Genomic DNA, 24,331 nt, shown 5'->3' with positions numbered 1-24,331 from the left:
TGTGAGATTAAAAACACAGGTTGTTCTCCAGCAAAACTTTAATTGCAGAGCTTTAATTAGAAAAAAATCAAAATACTCTTTCAGATTATGCTTTTGTAATTTTAGTTTTAATTGTGTTTTTATTGTTTCCATATTATTTTAAAAGAGAGATGAAAGCTGCAGTTTGACAAATTGCTACATCCGTCTGCTTGCCGTACAACTGCCCTAGCAAGTTAACTTAAAACAACTTTCTAAAATGTACTTTTAATGAGAAACTTAGACCCCTGAAATTTGTATAAAACATTTTTTTCCTTCAGACTTCTTATAGGGCTGTAGAGTTTCCATACCTCAGTGCCAAGAGCATGGCAGAGGAATTTGGCTCAGCTTAGTAATTACCTTGTGTTACTCTAGCTCAAAGTTGTTTTTCTCTTAATGGCTTAAGAGAGCCATTCAAATGCTTTGATTCTAGTAATACAAGTTTTAATGGGCAAGGCAGGTGAATGCCCATGTAATGTTTAGCCTATTAAACTGGCCATATCCAAAGCTTATGCAGAGTAAATTCTTACTAGGGACTCTGAATAAGGGCAGATCAACGTGGACAAAAGCTTGAGAAAATAAGAGAGCTAAAGTAAGTCTGGGAATGTCCTTCCTCTCTCCAACTAAGATCCTGATTATAGTGGACATTTATTTTTGCCTTCTTTCATGGCGAGGGGAGAAGAGCTCCCCAAAGTCTCCCTGTGTGCTTCCAGAATGTTGATTCACCCGCAGGCTTCACAGTGGACCATGTATATGAGACCACGGTTTCTCAGACTATCTGTGGTGAAGGACCAGTTTGCTTCATCTCCCACACCCCCATCCACTGTGGACTGGTACTTGTATAAAATATAGTAAAAATGAATCACTGGAAAAATGACACACGAACTATGACATACAAAATATAAGCCTCAGTTTTTATTATTAAATTTAATGACTCTCTCAAATTGCAGTACAAGTTTCTAACCATCCTCAGTTTCTATACTTACCTTTTTTTTTAACATCTTTATTGGAGTATAATTGCTTTACAATGGCGTGTTAGTTTCTGCTGTATAACAAAGTGAATCAGCTATACATATACATATATCCCCATATCTCCTCCCTCTGGCATCTCCCTCCCACCCTCCCTATCCCAACCCTCTAGGTGGCCGCAAAGCACCGAGCCGATCTCCCTGTGCTATGCGGCTGTTTCCCACTAGCTATCTGTTTTACATTTGGTGGTGTATATATGTCCATGCCACTCTCTCACTTCATTCCAGCTTACCCTTCCCCCTCCCCGTGTCCTCAAGTCCATTCTCTGTGTCTTTATTCCTGTCCTGCCCCTAGGTTCTTCAGAACCATTTTTGTTTGTTTAGATTCCATATCTATGTGTTAGCATATGGTATTTGTTTTTCTGACTTACTTCACTCCGTATGACAGACTCTAGGTCCACCCACCTCACTACAAAGAACTCAATTTCGTTTATTTTTATGGCTGAGTAATATTCCATTGTCTAAACTTATCTTGTTGTAGATGGTAACAAACATGTGGAAACAGGCATTGGTCCACGGACCACACTTTGAGTAGCACTGACCTAGACTAGGCCAGTAGTATTCTCTGGTTCCCAGTAATTATTTCATGGGTGTTCTTATGACCTGAGCTGGTCCCAGTCACTTGAATGTTGGAACTTTGGTTGAGAAACTGGGACAACAATTCTGTTTTTCCTGGCTGGATGCCACCTTGGGACTATAAGAGAAGTGGCTTGAGAATGAGTCAACACCAAGAAAGCAGAACCAAGAGGTAGCAAGTCAGAAACTGAATCTGCTCCTGTGTTATAGAGAAATAGAAGCCAATAAATTAAAAATTTTGCTCAAGCTAGAATTCATTAGGTTTTCTATCATCTGCAAGAGAAAGAGTCCTATGTGATATAATTTGCATGTTTCCCCCTAACTCTCAGTCACCTTGCCAGTCATCTTTCCAAAACAGAGATCTGGGAATGCCATTCTTCTGGTTATGAAAACCTTAGCTTCCCACTCCCTTGGTCCAGAGTTCAGGCTTCTTAAACTGTCATTCAAAGTCATTCACAGTTGAGTCCCCTTCTTTCTCAGCCTCATTTTTTTGGCTACTCTCATCCTCAGACACATGCCCAATGCTTTAGTGTGACCACACATGCACTTTTATATATGTAATAGGTTTGCTCATGTTCACTTTGGCTGGATTGCACTTTCTCTTCCCACACCCTCCTCTGATTTTCTAAGAATAGGAACTTGAGAACATAAGGTGTTCATTACTTTTAAATGTTAAGCATTATGCATCACCATCATTCCTGCTGACTCAAGGGCTAATTTTGAGAGTGTTGGCAGGAGGGCAAATTGATGCACCCAGACATTTGACAGAAACTGCATTTAGACTCCAAAGCTTTCATTTCACAGGGAGTCTGATATGGTTATATTACCCAAATCTCAGAAAACAACAAACTTAGACAAAGTGTGACTTTAAGTTATTGCAAAAATGAATAAGCAAGAAATGAAAACATATGTCTGCAGCAAAATGTGTACACAGATGTTCATAGCAGCTTTATTCAAAATAGCTGAAAGTGGAAACAAACCAAATGTTCATCAGCTGATCAGTGTATAAACAAAATGTGGTATATCCATAAAATGAAATATTACTTGCCATGAAAAGAAGTGAAGTGCTGATACATGGAACAACATGGACTAACCTTGAAAACATTATGCTAAGTGAAAGAAGCCAGATATAAAAGGCCACATATTGTATAATTCCATTTATATGAATGTCTGGAATTGACAAATCTATAGAAAAAGTCGATTTGTGGTAAGCTAGGGCTGGGGAGAGTGATGAGATTGAAGGGTGAAGGCTAGGGGGAACAGAGTTTCTTTTCTAGAGTGATGAAAATGTTCCCAAATTGATTGTAGTGATGGATGCACAACATTGTGAATATACTAAAAGTCATTGAACTGTACACTTTTAATGGGTGAATTATATGGTATGTGAATTATGCCTCAACAACGTGTTTTTTTAAGAAAAAGAGTTTATAGGAGCTTTATTCATAGGTGCCAAAACTGGGAAGCAACAAGATGTCTAAGGTGAATGGATAAATCAACTGTGGTACATCCAGACAACTGAATAGTATTTATTCAGCACTGAAAAAGTGAGCTATTAAGCCATGAAAATACATGCAGGAACCTTAAATGCATATCACTAAGTGAAAGAAGCCAATCTGAAAAGGCTACCTACACACTGTATCATTTCAACTATATGACATTCTGGAAAAGGCAAAACACTGGAGACAGTAAAAAGATTGGTGGTTGCCAGGGGTTAGGGTGGAGGATGCAGTGAAGAGGCAGAGCACAGAGGATTTCCAGGGCAGCGAAACTACTCTGTGTGATACTACAATGGTGGAGACATGTCACTATACACTTGTCTAACTCACGTAAACTATGGGCTCTGGGTGATAATGATGTGTCCATGTAGGTATGATTGTAACAAATGTCCCACTCTGGTGCTGCATTTTTTTTTTAATTTCCTTCCTCCCTCCCTCCCTCCTTCCCTCCCTCCCTTCTTTCCTTTCCTTTCCTTTCCTTTCCTTCCTTTCTGCTGTGTTGGGTCTTCTTTGCTGCGCGCAGGCTTTCTCTAGTTGCAGTGAGTGGGGGCTACCCTTCGTTGCGGTGCATGGGCTTCTCATTGCAGTGGCTTCTCTTGTTGCAGAGCACGGGCTCTAGGTGTGTGGGCTCCAGTAGTTATGGCTTGCGGGCTCAGTAGTTGTGGCTCACAGGCTCTAGAGCACTGCCTCAGTAGTTGTGGTGCACAGGCTTAGCTGCTCCGTGGCATGTAGGGTCTTCTTGGTCCAGGGATCGAACCCATGTCCCCTGAATTGGCAGGCGTAACCACTGCACCACCAGGGAAGTCCTGGTGCTGGATGTTGATAGTGGGAGAGGTTGTGTGTGTGTGTGGAGGGGTGTTGGGGGGGGTCAGATGGCATATGGAAGTTCTGTGTTTTCTGCTCAGTTTTGTTGTGAACCTTAAACTGCTCTAAAAATTAAAGTCTAGAGAAAGAAGCAAAGGAGGGTGAGGAGGAAGGGGGTGAGGAACAGGAAGAGGGCCAGGGCAAGGACGGAGAGGAGGAGGAGGTGACCTCACAAGGCCCATCTCAGTTGGCACCACGTCTGAAATTTTCCCTGCCTCTCTCTCATCTCCCTCCTGGCGGAAGAATTAATTGCTCTTTCATCTGTATTTTCATTGTGTTCTTATTCCTACTTCTTTTATAGTTCATATCACTTTATTATACTTGTTTGTAGGCCTTACTTACTGAACTATGACCTGCCTGAGGGCAGAGGCAATGCCTTATTTTCTTGATATTTCTACTAGAAATACTACATGGTAGAGTTCAATGAAAGTGTGGTGTGTGTATGAACGAAGAACATCTTAAAGCGGCAGTGTTCAGTTCAGTTTTAAAGGATTCTACTCTAGAATCTGTTTTTCTTCAGGCTCTTTGGTAACCTAAAAAAACCTCCCTCTACGTGGCTCATCCCTGGGACCGTGGCCAGGATGTGAGCGAGAGCACTGAGGACATGTGACAATCCTAGACGAACGACTTATCCCTACTGAGTCTCCACCAATAGGCAGCGTACTACTCTAGTAGAGCTTTTGGAAAATACTCTTTCTTGGGGATAATCTAACCATGTGCAGCCTGAAATCTGGAACCAGACTTCTGTGTAGTGATGAAGGTCAACTGGGAAGATGTCATTGGGCGGAGAGGAGAAGCTCTCACTCTACTGAAAGCCACCACTGCCACCTCAGGATGGCTGCCTGAAATGCTCTGGTGAGAGCTTTATTACAAGGCTTTGGGGTTAGATATATGTAAAATGTGTGACATGTGTTCCTGGGAGGGATGACATTTTAAGCTTTTATTATTCATTTATACCTTACTGAGAATCATATGTAATAGAGTTCTTGAAAGTAGGTTTTAAGAGGGCAATAGAGAACACTTACCAAGATACTGGTGCTAAGAATGAAAAGGAAAAGGTACCTAAGAGGTGATAGGATGCCAAAAATAGCTTTTCTTTACTTCCCAAATTTGGCCTCACTTAATGGATAAAGTGAATATTCTCAATCACATAACCACTTTAATTTTAGTACCAGGGCATACTTTTTAAGAAGTCACTTATTTATATTGTTTAAAATAGTAGCATTGAGAATGTGGGGAATTTAGTAGGCAGGGCTCTACTACTTACTTGCTGAACCAAATCTAAGGAAGTTTCTTCCCGTCTCTGAACTTCAGTTTTATTTACTGATAAAATGGGCACAATAATCCTGTACTGTTTACATCACAGGATGTTTGTGAAAATGCACTGAGATCGCTGAAAGCAAAATGTTTTATAAATTAGACAAATAAATTTATAATTTATCATTGATGTTAGTCTAGGAAGGATAAGTGCTGTGAACTTCTGCTACTAAATACCAATGGAGTTTATTTGTGGTTGGTACAAAAAGAAAAAAAAAGCAAAGAAAAGTGCTGTACATTTAGTCCTTTGTTTCTTTCAATTTTGAAGGAGCTCTACCAGGTTCTGAAAAGGAATCTTATTAACATTTTGGGAAAAGCCTTTTTATTGAAACTTCTTGTAAGTTTTACACGCAAGGCACACACATGTATGTAAGAATATCTAGCCAACATGTGCCCTTTTAAAAGAGAAAAGCTCTTCTATAACCATCTTCTCCAAGGATCGTTAATTTGTATCAGAAAATTGGAGAGGCATGCAGGGATACCTTCCTAAGGAGCATAAAATGTCTGAGCAGTTATCACCCATAGCATCTGTCCCTTCTCTGATCTATTCCAGAGATCACTTGCCAATTCACAAATGCCATGGGGGACCTCTCCTGTGCGGTTATGTAACTCTTGACCTGTGTAGGGCTTGCCCCTAAAACTGCACCATGAGGTCCTTAAGGACAGAGCCTGCGACTTACAGGTACTGGTGTCTCCTAGTTTCCAGCAGGAAATATTTATTAAATGAAAACTTGGCTGAGGCTGCATATCAAGGTCAGGAGGAAGTGGTGCCTCTTGGCAGATTTTATCCTCAGGGTAGGTTACCTGTTCCTGCATAATTGAAAGAAGACTCTGTGGGTTTGAAGGCTGTCTAACCCTTTCACAGGAGATCAAGTAACTGTGCTAGGCCATGGGTGTCAAATAAAGGGCATCACAGTTTAAGAAAGACATGAGAAATTAGGAGACAGTTCAGAGAACAGCTATCATGAAGATAAAGAGTTTAGAAAGGAAGATGTAGGAAGAGGGGAGGGAAATACTGGGATTATTTAAACCTGACAAGAGGAGCCTGAAAAAAAGCATGGCAGGTAGTTGAGTTTCAAACATTTATGGGGATGATTATATAGAGCAGAGCTTCTCAACCTTTGTGGCAAGGCACACTTAAGAAAAGATGATATTTACAGGGCCCACAAGGATAATCAGGTAAGGCTGCTCAAGACTCGATTCTTCTCTAAGGCTTTGACATTCCTGGGTCCCACTGTGCCACCAGAGGACTTAGCACAGCCTTTGGGTAGTGTTATGGACAGAATATTTGTGTCCTACCAAACTCGTATGTTGAAACCCTAAGGCCAATATGATATCATAGTATTAGGAGATGGGGCCTTTGGGAGGTGATTAGGTCACAACAGTGGAGCCTTTATGAATGGAATTAACGCTCTTATAGAAGAGACCTCACAGAGCTCTCTCACCCACTTTTTCTGCAGGGTTGCTGGGAGAAGACAGTTGTTGACGAACCAGGAAGTAGGTCTCACCAGACACAGAATCTGCTGTTGCCTTCATTTCGGACTTCCCAGCCTCCAGGACTATGAGAAATACGTGTTTGTTGTTTAAGCACCCAGTCTATGGTGTTTTGTTACGGCAGCCCAAACTGACTAGGACAGGGATTTGTGCACATGTTAGAAAATTGATGTCCCCTAGTCAGGGACTGTCTGTATTTTAGGTAGAGTAGGAAGAAGTAGGGTCAAAACAAAAGATGGAAGATTGGAATAAAATGAGAAAACACTTTATTCTTAGATTTGAAAATACCAGATTGGTTTGTCAAAGGGTGCGTGTGTGTGTGTGTGTGTGTGTGTAGCATGTGCTCAAAGTCTTATGCAGTTTAAGCTTCACTAACTTCAGAAAAATAAGTGCTACAGACTTATCCTCAAGATCTCGTGAAAGTTTAATTATTTACATTTATTTTATAGTAACTTTAGTTTTGTGAATGTTGAACAATGAAGTCTTCATTTTAATTATTTGAGTCAGCCCCTCTGACTGAAGATGGTAACGGCTGACTGCAACAAAAAGCAAAATTCCCTATTCAACATTCACAAAACTGGATAAAAGAACTTTTAAGTTCTTTAGAACTGGGTTTGCGTAGTGAAAAGATTCTATAGGAAAGATGGATTTAAGGACATATATGATCCTGAGTATAAATGTGTGGGTACAAGCAAAAATTCCAGACAGTATTTCAGACACTTAAGGCAGTGGAATTGGTGAGACCCAGCTCAAGGTTCTACCAAACAGTAGAGGGGACCCAGGTAGTATCTGGGTTACCGATGGAACAAGCAGAAAATTTCATTACTGTAAATATATGAAACCATGAAAGGATGGAGTTGGAAAATAGGATGGCAGGGTAGGGCAGAGGGACCTGGAAGGCCCAGCAGGGGCGGAAGGGGTTGCTGGACTGGTGGGTGGGGGAGGGGCCGTGGACACACCCTCTCCATGTTGTCCCCTCCCCCACACTCAGAAACCCTTTGTGACTCTTCAGTGCTCTGTGATGCAGGCCTGGGACTGCTCAATAACTTCAGTAACTTCAAGCAGCCTTGTGATTCAGAAAACGGAATTCAGAAAATGGAACGCTCTCTCATTTTTGAACAGCTTACTGACCCATGTCCGAGCTGTGACTCAACATCCTTGGATACTGACCCAAACCTCGTCGTCCTGTGCGGGTTGGGGTTGCTTCTTCTGTTCCTGTGGTACCTGGTGCGCTTGCCATTTTCATCTATCTTTAGTAAAACCAAAGACATCCGAAAGGTAAGCAGCCCTGGGTGAGCCCCCAACGGAGATTCTTTATTGTTGTTTCCATTTCTATTCCCACATTTTGTGTGTGTGTGTGTGCATTTTTTTTATTAGTTTCTGCTTTATAACAAAGTGAATCAGTCATACATATACATCTGTTCCCACATCCCTTCCCTCAAGCATCTCCCTCCCTCCCACCCTCTCCATCCCACCCCTCCAGGCGGTCACAAAGCACCGACCTGGTCTCCCTGTGCTCTGCGGCTGCTTCCAGTGGAAGCCCATGTCCCATCTGAGTGTTTGGAGGACTCCAGGATAAAATCCCAAACAGTAATTCTGTGGCCCTGGGTTGGGTTATTTAGAGAGTTTGGGATCTCTGCAGGAGAACAGAGTTCCCCATTGCTTGATCATGCCTCACATTCTCATGTCAGGCATCACTCGACAAAGCCTTCCTTTGTGCTGGGCTGATCAGAGCAGCAATGCTGAGCCTCTGACCATAGGCTGGAGCCTGAGCTCCAGGATACAGGGTCCTATCTGAGGGACATGGACGTAACTGTTAGCCTCAGATGCTAGGCCCTCCTTGGGCAGATGACTTTTGACTGAGAATATCAAGTGTGGACCTCATAGTCGAAAGTCCTTCTTTGAGTTTGTCAAAGAAGAAAAAAATGGAAAGCATTTTAAACCTTTAAAATTGATAAAAAGAAGGAACATAAAGTTCTGTTAATTAAAATAGAGTCATATTATTCATGGATAATGAATATCTGAGTTTCCTAGAGAAGAGTGAGAGAAATGAGCCCCAGCCCTTCATTCTTTTCTTTTGTTCTCAGCATCAGGGCAGAGCCAAGAGGAGAAGGAAAGGTGGAACACCAAAAGGTAAGGTTCTGCCTATCCCACCTGAACTCTCCAAGGGTGACCCTTCCTGCCTTTTCCAGGAGATCCAAGGTCCCTGATCTCTGAGGATGTCAACTGCTAGGTACAGTTTCTCTCAGAGACCAGAGTTCTAAGAGGAGAGGCTTGTGGGAAGGCAGTCAGAGCCTGAGACACTTCTCAGATTCCCTGCTCTGCTCATCGCTGGGCATAAAGCAGTGATGGACCTGGGCAATGGGTGTTTCCCAACAGGTGGCCAGGTGAGATGTCAAGAGTCAGAACTTCTGTGTCCTGACTTTGTAAAAGTCCTTTGACTTCCTGGATGATCAGATCCCTCTCTAAGGCAACACTGATCTCTGGGCTTCACATGGTGGTTTTGAGCATCACATGAGATAAAATGCATGTGAAAGTACTTTACAAGAAGCAACATACACATGTTAATATCACTGACCATTTGACCTCATCTACTAATTCTTGGGTCTTTCAGAGTCTAATATCCCAAGGGTTTCCCATAAGGGGACTCCTTTATTATCCCTATGCTTCTACCTTCATTACATATAACCCACTCTCCTGGTTTCTCAGGTTGGAGATGTCACCAGACAGAAACAGAGGAGAAAACGCAGCTGATTTCTATTCTGAAAAGGTGACTCTTTCCCCTTCTTTCCTGATCCCCCCTTAGCATGTTCTATGCAATTCCAGGGATTCAGTGCAACCTGCTGTAGTCATGGCAGGGGGTAGCATAGGAATGAGTATGTGATGAAGGCCTTGAGGTGAGGGCTACTGAGCATGTTGTGAACTCATGGATGTGGAGCAATGTGAAGGGGCAGCAGGCTTCCAGTGACCCCACCCCTGCCAGGCCAGCAGGTCCCCCTTTCCTTGTTCTGGTCCTGGTTGCACCTTTGTACTTCCTGTCTTCTGCAGCACCCTGGGCCGGCACGATGACACCACCCGCTTGCGTCAACTCTTATGTCCAGACCCCTTCTGTGAGGTGTGTAATAATGCAACTGCTGAGGTCAGTCGGCTGCTACTCCCAGAGGCCCTGGAAGATTCTACTTCCTCTGTGTCCCCGTTGGCTTCCACAGCTTCTGTGACTGAGTCATCGTTTACTCTGTCCCCTGCCTTCTCAACAGTCCCTCCAAGGGACCTAACACCAGCCTCTCTGCTTGAGCCTACCACACTGCCCACCTCCGTTCTCTCCCCTAACCCAATGACCCCCTTAGTTGACTCTTTTTCACCCACCCCATTGGGTCATTCTATGGCACCAGAGCCTTTTCCTTCCTTGGATTCCAAATTCCCTGTGGACTACTCCCCACCCCAACCCCTTGCCTTTCCCCGTCTCCTACCACGTGACACTCAGACAGCAGGTCCTGTTTTCCCACGAGAGGCCACTTTGTCTCCGGATACCGTTTTCTCTCTTGACCCCACCCTTTCCCAAGATATCAACCCCTTACCAGATTTGTCCCAGGCAATGAATCACCCCGATTCTTTTGCTTGTCATCATGCACCACCAGCTCTGTCTGTTTCACCACAGCCAGACTGCACTTTATCTGTCACTCAATCTAAATCAATTGCCATCTTACTGAAGCCAGTTCCTGAGAACTCACTTCCAGAAAGCCCTGGTGTAACGTTCCAGCTAGAGGAAGATGTGGGGAAAGGTCTGGGACACAGCCTAGAGAATGGCTCAAAAGATCACCTGTTGAATGACCCAAAGAGCTCTTCAGGTAAGGATCTGGGGTATGACTCTGAGAAAGACCTAAACAGTCAAATGGTGAGTCTCTCAGAGAAAAATTCAAGGGTGTCAGCAAAGAGTCTAAGTCGGAGACAACTTGAAAATGTCCTAAAAGTACATTTGAGCAAGAAGTTGGAGGACATACATGAGGGTCGGCTCCCTGAGACTGTGCATAATTCATGGCATGCTATCAAGCAAACATTGCTTCTTTCTGTGAAATCCCACACCCAAACAAAACAGAGAAGTTTGCCCTCATCAGTGGGTGAGGCCTACCCCCTGAATACCTTCCAGGACCTGACTTTGGTTGATTCCAGTCCACAACAGATGCTGGAAGCCCATATTAAAAGGTTTCCTATGAGGATGTTGTGGGCCCTTCCCCGCAAGGTCCTTGAATCCATACAGATCTTTAAATTGAAAGATGCCTCATGCCAGTCCTTGTCTCATGCCAACTTGCCCTCCTCAACCAATGTGATTTCTGAGGCAGACTCCAAATCTGGGAGCTTCAAGTCCTTGAGAGGAAGCTCTGCATCTCTCCATGGAGACAAAGTGGGAACAACAAATTCAGCCCCTGACCTGGATCGTTCTCTCCCTGCCACCTCACCTGTGGGCAAAGGAGGACAGAGGGTCCTGAGACAACCACGCTCTGATGTCAACCGTGGGCTGGCAGAGGGTGTTCAGAGAATTAAGGATGTCAGACAGACTCGTCTGCCTGTCTCCCTCTGCATCACAGGGAAAGCAGGTCATAGACAGACTCAACTAGACAACAGATATCCCCAAAAGCTGCTTGCAAAGCAAGCTGGGCCCTATGAGCCAAAGCGTAAGAGTGTGAGTTCCAGTGATAAAGGAGAAATGCAACAGGGCAAAAAGGTGGAGAAGTCAGAACCTGTTTCAATGCCCAGATGGTCTAGGGAGGTATTCACGGCTGAGGAGCTTGACACTCTTCAATTAAAAACTAGTGACATGTTGGCAACTAGCAAGCCAGGGAGCTCCCAAATGATAAATGTGAATGAGAATAAAGTAGAAACTACCGTGACCACTGGAAGCCCCCCACCCAAATTACCAGTTCCCCAAGATCCTAAATCATTAGACCTTAAAGAACAACTGTTCAGTGAGTTGAACTTTAAACTGGAGAACAGGGAGCATAGCCAGGCTCAAGGCCAACCCACTGACACATCCCTTGCTTCAGATAACTTGACTAACGAGGCCTCACTGACTCATGCCCAGGGTGTCTCAGGTGGGGACATGGGAGCTTCCCAGGTGCTGCATGTCCATTTGGAGGACAGAGGAATCAGGATGGAGCAGCAGCAGGAACCTTGGGTCCCTAAGCATGCCTTAAGGAGGTGCCAGGATAAGAATTTCCCACCAACTGCAAAGAGAGTGAGCCCTCTGGAGCCCAAGGCAGAAGAGCTTGATCGAGGGGATAAAGGGTTCGGGACATCCCAACTTAGGAGGAAGCGTTTCCCTACTCAGGAGATGGTACTAGAGAAGACACTTGCGAGCAAGTCTTCCCAGATGCTATCACAGAAGGGACAGCCTCTTCCTGAAGGCCATATCAGAAAAAGAATGAAGCACTTCTTGCAATGGCTTTTTTCTGGGATAAAATACAAAAGGCAAGAAGATGCCCAGGAAAAGGGCAGCCCCATATCAACTGTGCAGAACAGAGGCCTAGTTAAAAGTAGAACTGCCTTGACTGGGACAACTGAAGCTCAGAAAATCGCGACAGGCATCAGGAAGTTCCTAGATGAGAAACCGGGGTGTCAGTATGCAATGGATGTCACCTACTCTCAAGAGCCCCTTCCTTCCCCAGTGCAGTTTAGGAAAACTCAGCAAAAGGCGCAAGTGCAGGTCTGGACAGAGCCTGTCCAGGGGCATCCTTTCAACCACAGGGCTCCCTCCTGTAAACTGACAAATATCAAGTCCTGCCATCAAGAAGCTATCTTTGCTGGCCACAGTTATCCTCCAAGTAGTACAAGACAGATCAGAGATAAGAAGAGACACTCCCAGAAAGTTGTGGCATTCAAGGACCAGCGACTGTGTCACAAACATCCCCCACCAGTGTCCCACAGGGAGCCTGTGCCCCATCCAAGCCCCACCCGCAGGCGTCAAGCTGGCCAGGCACCCACCACTGCGCTCAGCACTGCTGAAGGCCCTGTGTTCAGACATCTGTCTCTACTGTCTAGACAGAAAACACTTCCACAGAATTTCCAGGGATGAAGACTTCCCATCCAGAAATAACTCCTTCCTTGTAGAGATTATTGATTCTCCCCAATAAATATTTATCTAATAATAGTGTATCTTTTCTGTGTACTGTGTACTGTGTTGGGGGCATGGGTTTTGGGTAACTCAGGGCTTATGTGTAAGGGAAAGGAAGGAGATAGTTCAGCTCTTACTGATTGCTTCCTTTGGCTTTGGCTAAAAGGTGACCAGTCCTCTGGAGTTCTTGCTGAGAAATAGATATTGTGCCCCTTCCACCCCCGCCACCCCACCCCCGCCCCGCCCTGCCCGAAAGCCCATTTCCTCCCTGATGAAATTTGAGGAGGTGGGCTTTGTCTTCTGCCACTTAGCTTAGCCTTAATGAACATGTATAGCAGCCCACATCTCCCCCGTCACTGAATGTTTTATATCCTTTAGAGAAGTAGGGGAGATAGGTCTTTTGTGGAAAATGTCAGAGTCAATTGCTGATAAGCATGACTCGGCAGTGTGCCCTCCCTTTGGGAGCAGCAAAGACAAACCAAAGGAGCTGCATGTGCATCAGCAGCCCCCATATCCTAAGACCCTGGAGGACCATTTACAGCAAAAACCTATCCAGTTCTTCTGGGGTCTCCTGTCTCTGCACAGCGAGTCCTTGCCCTCTGCTGTTCATGTCTTGGCTGACAGTTCCTCAGTCTTTATTTTCAATGGAAACTCGAATGTCTCCACAGGCCAAGAATCACCAGTGCTTCCCGATCCCCTGCCTCTGTCCTTGCCTGAGATTCAGCCTGAACCCTTGCCTCAAACCCTGCCTCAATCTCAGCCCCTACCTCTCACTCAGGTCCAGTCCCAGGCCGACCCTCAATCCCCACTCCCAGGCATACCATCTGATCTTCTACCCCAGATTAGGATCTGTGGAGTAAGTCTCCACAGACCTCAGGAGGAGTCAGAGTCTCCCTCCTCATCTGAAATTCAACAGCTGGAATGGAACATTTTGCAGAAACAACAGGAAAATTTGTGGGGTTTACCCTCTGTGGTCCAAAGATCTCGGGAAGACTTTTGTCCATCAGCTCCTAACACTCCTCGCCACTGGGCCCCCCAGGCCCACGTTTCAATCTCCGTCCTTCCTGGGGAGTTTCCTCTCAGTGATGAACTTCGGAAGAAACTAGAGCATCACCTTCGAAAGAGGTTCATCCAGCACGAGTGGGGCCTGCCCCACAGAATCTACGAGTCTGTGTCACTGAGATTGCCTCCAAATGGTTTTTCAGAGGCATCTGAGTCGGAGAGCAATAATGGAGTCTCACTGACCTCTGTGTTTAAGGGTCAGAGCAGCAAAAATGTAAATGTTGGATTGAGCCAAACTGGAAGCTTCCATGAGAGGAGCTCAGAAATGTTCCAGCTAGAGGAAGATGTGGGGAAAGATCTGGGACACAGCCTAGAGAATGGCCCAAAAGATCACCTGTTGAATGACCCAAAGAGCTCTTCAGGTAAGGATCTGGGGTATGACTCTGAGAAAGACCTAAACAGTCAGATGGTGAGTCTCTCAGAGAAAAATTCAAGGGTGTCAGCAAAGAGTCTAAGTCAGAGACAACTTGAAAATGTCCTAAAAGTACATTTGAGCAAGAAGTTGGAGGACATACATGAGGGTCGGCTCCCTGAGACTGTGCGTAATTCATGGCATGCTATCAAGCAAACATTGCTTCTTTCTGTGAAATCCCACACCCAAACAAAACAGAGAAGTTTGCCCTCATCAGTGGGTGAGGCCTACCCCCTGAATACCTTCCAGGACCTGACTTTGGTTGATTCCAGTCCACAACAGATGCTGGAAGCCCATATTAAAAGGTTTCCTATGAGGATGTTGTGGGCCCTTCCCCGCAAGGTCCTTGAATCCATACAGATCTTTAAATTGAAAGATGCCTCATGCCAGTCCTTGTCTCATGCCAACTTGCCCTCCTCAACCAATGTGATTTCTGAGGCAGACTCCAAATCTGGGAGCTTCAAGTCCTTGAGAGGAAGCTCTGCATCTCTCCATGGAGACAAAGTGGGAACAACAAATTCAGCCCCTGACCTGGATCGTTCTCTCCCTGCCACCTCACCTGTGGGCAAAGGAGGACAGAGGGTCCTGAGACAACCACGCTCTGATGTCAACCGTGGGCTGGCAGAGGGTGTTCAGAGAATTAAGGATGCCAGACAGACTCGTCTGCCTGTCTCCCTCTGCATCACAGGGAAAGCAGGTCATAGACAGACTCAACTAGACAACAGATATCCCCAAAAGCTGCTTGCAAAGCAAGCTGGGCCCTATGAGCCAAAGCGTAAGAGTGTGAGTTCCAGTGATAAAGGAGAAATGCAACAGGGCAAAAAGGAGGAGAAGTCAGAACCTGTTTCAATGCCCAGATGGTCTAGGGAGGTATTCACGGCTGAGGAGCTTGACACTCTTCAATTAAAAACTAGTGACATGTTGGCAACTAGCAAGCCAGGGAGCTCCCAAATGATAAATGTGAATGAGAATAAAGTAGAAACTACCATGACCACTGGAAGCCCCCCACCCAAATTACCAGTTCCCCAAGATCCTAAATCATTAGACCTTAAAGAACAACTGTTCAGTGAGTTGAACTTTAAACTGGAGAACAGGGAGCATAGCCAGGCTCAAGGCCAACCCACTGACACATCCCTTGCTTCAGATAACTTGACTTACGAGGCCTCACTGACTCATGCCCAGGGTGTCTCAGGTGGGGACATGGGAGCTTCCCAGGTGCTGCATGTCCATTTGGAGGACAGAGGAATCAGGATGGAGCAGCAGCAGGAACCTTGGGTCCCTAAGCATGCCTTAAGGAGGTGCCAGGATAAGAATTTCCCACCAACTGCAAAGAGAGTGAGCCCTCTGGAGCCCAAGGCAGAAGAGCTTGATCGAGGGGATAAAGGGTTCGGGACATCCCAACTTAGGAGGAAGCGTTTCCCTACTCAGGAGATGGTACTAGCGAAGACACTTGCGAGCAAGTCTTCCCAGATCCTATCACAGAAGGGACAGCCTCTTCCTGAAGGCCATATCAGAAAAAGAATGAAGCACTTCTTGCAATGGCTTTTTTCTGGGATAAAATACAAAAGGCAAGAAGATGCCCAGGAAAAGGGCAGCCCCATATCAACTGTGCAGAACAGAGGCCTAGTTAAAAGTAGAGCTGCCTTGACTGGGACAACTGAAGCTCAGAAAACCGCGACAGGCATCAGGAAGTTCCTAGATGAGAAACCGGGGTGTCAGTATGCAATGGATGTCACCTACTCTCAAGAGCCCCTTCCTTCCCCAGTGCAGTTTAGGAAAACTCAGCAAAAGGCGCAAGTGCAGGTCTGGACAGAGCCTGTCCAGGGGCATCCTTTCAACCACAGGGCTCCCTCCTGTAAACTGACAAATATCAAGTCCTGCCATCAAGAAGCTATCTTTGCTGGCCACAGTTATCCTCCAAGTAGTACAAGACAGATCAGAGATAAGAAGAGACACTCCCAGAAAGTTGTGGCATTCAAGGACCAGCGACTGTGTCACAAACATCCCCCACCAGTGTCCCACAGGGAGCCTGTGCCCCATCCAAGCCCCACCCGCAGGCGTCAAGCTGGCCAGGCACCCACCACTGCGCTCAGCACTGCTGAAGGCCCTGTGTTCAGACATCTGTCTCTACTGTCTAGACAGAAAACACTTCCACAGAATTTCCAGGGATGAAGACTTCCCATCCAGAAATAACTCCTTCCTTGTAGAGATTATTGATTCTCCCCAATAAATATTTATCTAATAATAGTGTATCTTTTCTGTGTACTGTGTACTGTGTTGGGGGCATGGGTTTTGGGTAACTCAGGGCTTATGTGTAAGGGAAAGGAAGGAGATAGTTCAGCTCTTACTGATTGCTTCCTTTGGCTTTGGCTAAAAGGTGACCAGTCCTCTGGAGTTCTTGCTGAGAAATAGATATTGTGCCCCTTCCACCCCCGCCACCCCACCCCCGCCCCGCCCCAAAGCCCATTTCCTCCCTGATGAAATTTGAGGAGGTGGGCTTTGTCTTCTGCCGCTTAGCTTAGCCTTAATGAACATGTATAGCAGCCCACATCTCCCCCGTCACTGAATGTTTTATATCCTTTAGAGAAGTAGGGGAGATAGGTCTTTTATGGAAAATGTCAGAGTCAATTGCTGATAAGCATGACTCGGCAGTGTGCCCTCCCTTTGGGAGCAGCAAAGACAAACCAAAGGAGCTGCATGTGCATCAGCAGCCCCCATATCCTAAGACCCTGGAGGACCATTTACAGCAAAAACCTATCCAGTTCTTCTGGGGTCTCCCGTCTCTGCACAGCGAGTCCTTGCCCTCTGCTGTTCATGTCTTGGCTGACAGTTCCTCAGTCTTTATTTTCAATGGAAACTCGAATGTCTCCACAGGCCAAGAATCACCAGTGCTTCCCGATCCCCTGCCTCTGTCCTTGCCTGAGATTCAGCCTGAACCCTTGCCTCAAACCCTGCCTCAATCTCAGCCCCTACCTCTCACTCAGGTCCAGTCCCAGGCCGACCCTCAATCCCCACTCCCAGGCATACCATCTGATCTTCTACCCCTGATTAGGATCTGTGGAGTAAGTCTCCACAGACCTCAGGAGGAGTCAGAGTCTCCCTCCTCATCTGAAATTCAACAGCTGGAATGGAACATTTTGCAGAAACAACAGGAAAATTTGTGGGGTTTACCCTCTGTGGTCCAAAGATCTCGGGAAGACTTTTGTCCATCAGCTCCTAACACTCCTCACCACTGGGCCACCCCAGGCCCACGTTTCAATCTCCGTCCTTCCTGGGGAGTTTCCTCTCAGTGATGAACTTCGGAAGAAACTAGAGCATCACCTTCGAAAGAGGTTCATCCAGCACGAGTGGGGCCTGCCCCACAGAATCTACGAGTCTGTGTCACTGAGATTGCCTCCAAATGGTTTTTCAGAGGCATCTGAGTCGGAGAGCAATAATGGAGTCTCACTGACCTCTGTGTTTAAGGGTCAGAGCAGCAAAAATGTAAATGTTGGATTGAGCCAAACTGGAAGCTTCCATGAGAGGAGCTCAGAAATGTTCCAGCTAGAGGAAGATGTGGGGAAAGATCTGGGACACAGCCTAGAGAATGGCCCAAAAGATCACCTGTTGAATGACCCAAAGAGCTCTTCAGGTAAGGATCTGGGGTATGACTCTGAGAAAGACCTAAACAGTCAGATGGTGAGTCTCTCAGAGAAAAATTCAAGGGTGTCAGCAAAGAGTCTAAGTCAGAGACAACTTGAAAATGTCCTAAAAGTACATTTGAGCAAGAAGTTGGAGGACATACATGAGGGTCGGCTCCCTGAGACTGTGCGTAATTCATGGCATGCTATCAAGCAAACATTGCTTCTTTCTGTGAAATCCCACACCCAAACAAAACAGAGAAGTTTGCCCTCATCAGTGGGTGAGGCCTACCCCCTGAATACCTTCTAGGACCTGACTTTTGTTGATTCCAGTCCACAACAGATGCTGGAAGCCCATATTAAAAGGTTTCCTATGAGGATGTTGTGGGCCCTTCCCCGCAAGGTCCTTGAATCCATACAGATCTTTAAATTGAAAGATGCCTCATGCCAGTCCTTGTCTCATGCCAACTTGCCCTCCTCAACCAATGTGATTTCTGAGGCAGACTCCAAATCTGGGAGCTTCAAGTCCTTGAGAGGAAGCTCTGCATCTCTCCATGGAGACAAAGTGGGAACAACAAATTCAGCCCCTGACCTGGATCGTTCTCTCCCTGCCACCTCACCTGTGGGCAAAGGAGGACAGAGGGTCCTGAGACAACCACGCTCTGATGTCAACCGTGGGCTGGCAGAGGGTGTTCAGAGAATTAAGGATGCCAGACAGACTCGTCTGCCTGTCTCCCTCTGCATCACAGGGAAAGCAGGTCATAGACAGACTCAACTAGACAACAGATATCCCCAAAAGCTGCTTGCAAAGCAAGCTGGGCCCTATGAGCCAAAGCGTAAGAGTGTGAGTTCCAGTGATAAAGGAGAAATGCAACAGGGCAAAAAGGTGGAGAAGTCAGAACCTGTTTCAATGCCCAGATGGTCTAGGGAGGTATTCACGGCTGAGGAGCTTGACACTCTTCAATTAAAAACTAGTGACATGTTGGCAACTAGCAAGCCAGGGAGCTCCCAAATGATAAATGTGAATGAGAATAAAGTAGAAACTACCGTGACCACTGGAAGCCCCCCACCCAAATTACCAGTTCCCCAAGATCCTAAATCATTAGACCTTAAAGAACAACTGTTCAGTGAGTTGAACTTTAAACTGGAGAACAGGGAGCATAGCCAGGCTCAAGGCCAACCCACTGACACATCCCTTGCTTCAGATAACTTGACTAACGAGGCCTCACTGACTCATGCCCAGGGTGTCTCAGGTGGGGACATGGGAGCTTCCCAGGTGCTGCATGTCCATTTGGAGGACAGAGGAATCAGGATGGAGCAGCAGCAGGAACCTTGGGTCCCTAAGCATGCCTTAAGGAGGTGCCAGGATAAGAATTTCCCACCAACTGCAAAGAGAGTGAGCCCTCTGGAGCCCAAGGCAGAAGAGCTTGATCGAGGGGATAAAGGGTTCGGGACATCCCAACTTAGGAGGAAGCGTTTCCCTACTCAGGAGATGGTACTAGAGAAGACACTTGCGAGCAAGTCTTCCCAGATGCTATCACAGAAGGGACAGCCTCTTCCTGAAGGCCATATCAGAAAAAGAATGAAGCACTTCTTGCAATGGCTTTTTTCTGGGATAAAATACAAAAGGCAAGAAGATGCCCAGGAAAAGGGCAGCCCCATATCAACTGTGCAGAACAGAGGCCTAGTTAAAAGTAGAACTGCCTTGACTGGGACAACTGAAGCTCAGAAAATCGCGACAGGCATCAGGAAGTTCCTAGATGAGAAACCGGGGTGTCAGTATGCAATGGATGTCACCTACTCTCAAGAGCCCCTTCCTTCCCCAGTGCAGTTTAGGAAAACTCAGCAAAAGGCGCAAGTGCAGGTCTGGACAGAGCCTGTCCAGGGGCATCCTTTCAACCACAGGGCTTCCTCCTGTAAACTGACAAATATCAAGTCCTGCAATCAAGAAGCTATCTTTGCTGGCCACAGTTATCCTCCAAGTAGTACAAGACAGATCAGAGATAAGAAGAGACACTCCCAGAAAGTTGTGGCATTCAAGGACCAGCGACTGTGTCACAAACATCCCCCACCAGTGTCCCACAGGGAGCCTGTGCCCCATCCAAGCCCCACCCGCAGGCGTCAAGCTGGCCAGGCACCCACCACTGCGCTCAGCACTGCTGAAGGCCCTGTGTTCAGACATCTGTCTCTACTGTCTAGACAGAAAACACTTCCACAGAATTTCCAGGGATGAAGACTTCCCATCCAGAAATAACTCCTTCCTTGTAGAGATTATTGATTCTCCCCAATAAATATTTATCTAATAATAGTGTATCTTTTCTGTGTACTGTGTACTGTGTTGGGGGCATGGGTTTTGGGTAACTCAGGGCTTATGTGTAAGGGAAAGGAAGGAGATAGTTCAGCTCTTACTGATTGCTTCCTTTGGCTTTGGCTAAAAGGTGACCAGTCCTCTGGAGTTCTTGCTGAGAAATAGATATTGTGCCCCTTCCACCCCCGCCACCCCACCCCCGCCCCGCCCTGCCCGAAAGCCCATTTCCTCCCTGATGAAATTTGAGGAGGTGGGCTTTGTCTTCTGCCACTTAGCTTAGCCTTAATGAACATGTATAGCAGCCCACATCTCCCCCGTCACTGAATGTTTTATATCCTTTAGAGAAGTAGGGGAGATAGGTCTTTTGTGGAAAATGTCAGAGTCAATTGCTGATAAGCATGACTCGGCAGTGTGCCCTCCCTTTGGGAGCAGCAAAGACAAACCAAAGGAGCTGCATGTGCATCAGCAGCCCCCATATCCTAAGACCCTGGAGGACCATTTACAGCAAAAACCTATCCAGTTCTTCTGGGGTCTCCCGTCTCTGCACAGCGAGTCCTTGCCCTCTGCTGTTCATGTCTTGGCTGACAGTTCCTCAGTCTTTATTTTCAATGGAAACTCGAATGTCTCCACAGGCCAAGAATCACCAGTGCTTCCCGATCCCCTGCCTCTGTCCTTGCCTGAGATTCAGCCTGAACCCTTGCCTCAAACCCTGCCTCAATCTCAGCCCCTACCTCTCACTCAGGTCCAGTCCCAGGCCGACCCTCAATCCCCACTCCCAGGCATACCATCTGATCTTCTACCCCAGATTAGGATCTGTGGAGTAAGTCTCCACAGACCTCAGGAGGAGTCAGAGTCTCCCTCCTCATCTGAAATTCAACAGCTGGAATGGAACATTTTGCAGAAACAACAGGAAAATTTGTGGGGTTTACCCTCTGTGGTCCAAAGATCTCGGGAAGACTTTTGTCCATCAGCTCCTAACACTCCTCGCCACTGGGCCCCCCAGGCCCACGTTTCAATCTCCGTCCTTCCTGGGGAGTTTCCTCTCAGTGATGAACTTCGGAAGAAACTAGAGCATCACCTTCGAAAGAGGTTCATCCAGCACGAGTGGGGCCTGCCCCACAGAATCTACGAGTCTGTGTCACTGAGATTGCCTCCAAATGGTTTTTCAGAGGCATCTGAGTCGGAGAGCAATAATGGAGTCTCACTGACCTCTGTGTTTAAGGGTCAGAGCAGCAAAAATGTAAATGTTGGATTGAGCCAAACTGGAAGCTTCCATGAGAGGAGCTCAGAAATGTTCCAGCTAGAGGAAGATGTGGGGAAAGATCTGGGACACAGCCTAGAGAATGGCCCAAAAGATCACCTGTTGAATGACCCAAAGAGCTCTTCAGGTAAGGATCTGGGGTATGACTCTGAGAAAGACCTAAACAGTCAGATGGTGAGTCTCTCAGAGAAAAATTCAAGGGTGTCAGCAAAGAGTCTAAGTCGGAGACAACTTGAAAATGTCCTAAAAGTACATTTGAGCAAGAAGTTGGAGGACATACATGAGGGTCGGCTCCCTGAGACTGTGCGTAATTCATGGCATGCTATCAAGCAAACATTGCTTCTTTCTGTGAAATCCCACACCCAAACAAAACAGAGAAGTTTGCCCTCATCAGTGGGTGAGGCCTACCCCCTGAATACCTTCCAGGACCTGACTTTGGTTGATTCCAGTCCACAACAGATGCTGGAAGCCCATATTAAAAGGTTTCCTATGAGGATGTTGTGGGCCCTTCCCCGCAAGGTCCTTGAATCCATACAGATCTTTAAATTGAAAGATGCCTCATGCCAGTCCTTGTCTCATGCCAACTTGCCCTCCTCAACCAATGTGATTTCTGAGGCAGACTCCAAATCTGGGAGCTTCAAGTCCTTGAGAGGAAGCTCTGCATCTCTCCATGGAGACAAAGTGGGAACAACAAATTCAGCCCCTGACCTGGATCGTTCTCTCCCTGCCACCTCACCTGTGGGCAAAGGAGGACAGAGGGTCCTGAGACAACCACGCTCTGATGTCAACCGTGGGCTGGCAGAGGGTGTTCAGAGAATTAAGGATGCCAGACAGACTCGTCTGCCTGTCTCCCTCTGCATCACAGGGAAAGCAGGTCATAGACAGACTCAACTAGACAACAGATATCCCCAAAAGCTGCTTGCAAAGCAAGCTGGGCCCTATGAGCCAAAGCGTAAGAGTGTGAGTTCCAGTGATAAAGGAGAAATGCAACAGGGCAAAAAGGAGGAGAAGTCAGAACCTGTTTCAATGCCCAGATGGTCTAGGGAGGTATTCACGGCTGAGGAGCTTGACACTCTTCAATTAAAAACTAGTGACATGTTGGCAACTAGCAAGCCAGGGAGCTCCCAAATGATAAATGTGAATGAGAATAAAGTAGAAACTACCATGACCACTGGAAGCCCCCCACCCAAATTACCAGTTCCCCAAGATCCTAAATCATTAGACCTTAAAGAACAACTGTTCAGTGAGTTGAACTTTAAACTGGAGAACAGGGAGCATAGCCAGGCTCAAGGCCAACCCACTGACACATCCCTTGCTTCAGATAACTTGACTTACGAGGCCTCACTGACTCATGCCCAGGGTGTCTCAGGTGGGGACATGGGAGCTTCCCAGGTGCTGCATGTCCATTTGGAGGACAGAGGAATCAGGATGGAGCAGCAGCAGGAACCTTGGGTCCCTAAGCATGCCTTAAGGAGGTGCCAGGATAAGAATTTCCCACCAACTGCAAAGAGAGTGAGCCCTCTGGAGCCCAAGGCAGAAGAGCTTGATCGAGGGGATAAAGGGTTCGGGACATCCCAACTTAGGAGGAAGCGTTTCCCTACTCAGGAGATGGTACTAGAGAAGACACTTGCGAGCAAGTCTTCCCAGATCCTATCACAGAAGGGACAGCCTCTTCCTGAAGGCCATATCAGAAAAAGAATGAAGCACTTCTTGCAATGGCTTTTTTCTGGGATAAAATACAAAAGGCAAGAAGATGCCCAGGAAAAGGGCAGCCCCATATCAACTGTGCAGAACAGAGGCCTAGTTAAAAGTAGAGCTGCCTTGACTGGGACAACTGAAGCTCAGAAAACCGCGACAGGCATCAGGAAGTTCCTAGATGAGAAACCGGGGTGTCAGTATGCAATGGATGTCACCTACTCTCAAGAGCCCCTTCCTTCCCCAGTGCAGTTTAGGAAAACTCAGCAAAAGGCGCAAGTGCAGGTCTGGACAGAGCCTGTCCAGGGGCATCCTTTCAACCACAGGGCTCCCTCCTGTAAACTGACAAATATCAAGTCCTGCCATCAAGAAGCTATCTTTGCTGGCCACAGTTATCCTCCAAGTAGTACAAGACAGATCAGAGATAAGAAGAGACACTCCCAGAAAGTTGTGGCATTCAAGGACCAGCGACTGTGTCACAAACATCCCCCACCAGTGTCCCACAGGGAGCCTGTGCCCCATCCAAGCCCCACCCGCAGGCGTCAAGCTGGCCAGGCACCCACCACTGCGCTCAGCACTGCTGAAGGCCCTGTGTTCAGACATCTGTCTCTACTGTCTAGACAGAAAACACTGCCCCAGAATTTCCAGGGATGAAGACTTCCCATCCAGAAATAACTCCTTCCTTGTAGAGATTATTGATTCTCCCCAATAAATATTTATCTAATAATAGTGTATCTTTTTTGTGTACTGTGTACTGTGTTGGGGGCATGGGTTTTGGGTAACTCAGGGCTTATGTGTAAGGGAAAGGAAGGAGATAGTTCAGCTCTTACTGATTGCTTCCTTTGGCTTTGGCTAAAAGGTGACCAGTCCTCTGGAGTTCTTGCTGAGAAATAGATATTGTGCCCCTTCCACCCCCGCCACCCCACCCCCGCCCCGCCCCAAAGCCCATTTCCTCCCTGATGAAATTTGAGGAGGTGGGCTTTGTCTTCTGCCGCTTAGCTTAGCCTTAATGAACATGTATAGCAGCCCACATCTCCCCCGTCACTGAATGTTTTATATCCTTTAGAGAAGTAG

At 46.6% G+C, this 24,331-nt stretch overlaps 2 protein-coding genes across 2 annotated transcripts in view; both read left to right on the top strand.

Moving 5' to 3' along the window:
- LOC308611009 (spermatogenesis-associated protein 31D4-like) overlaps positions 1-24,331 on the top strand; it is a gene marked incomplete at its 3' end in the record, with an annotated part of 236,282 nt that overhangs the window by 202,463 nt on the left and 9,488 nt on the right. The window contains 3 exon segments of the mRNA XM_081259960.1: positions 8,878-8,923; positions 9,500-9,560; positions 9,839-10,538. Coding sequence (XP_081116086.1) covers positions 8,878-8,923; positions 9,500-9,560; positions 9,839-10,538 — 807 coding nt within the window.
- Positions 17,049-24,331, top strand: LOC308610989 (spermatogenesis-associated protein 31D3-like; the record flags this gene model as incomplete). Its single annotated transcript, XM_081259942.1, is given in 3 exon segments — positions 17,049-17,612; positions 17,614-17,803; positions 24,324-24,331. Coding segments are annotated over 3 exon segments (762 nt in total), but the record flags the coding sequence as incomplete, so codon positions are not given.

This window comes from Mesoplodon bidens, assembly GCF_964165515.1.
Source record: "Mesoplodon bidens genome assembly, contig: HAP1_SCAFFOLD_49, whole genome shotgun sequence".
Classification (NCBI taxonomy): Eukaryota; Metazoa; Chordata; class Mammalia; order Artiodactyla; family Ziphiidae; genus Mesoplodon; species Mesoplodon bidens.
This window is presented reverse-complemented; position numbering and strand designations above follow the sequence as displayed.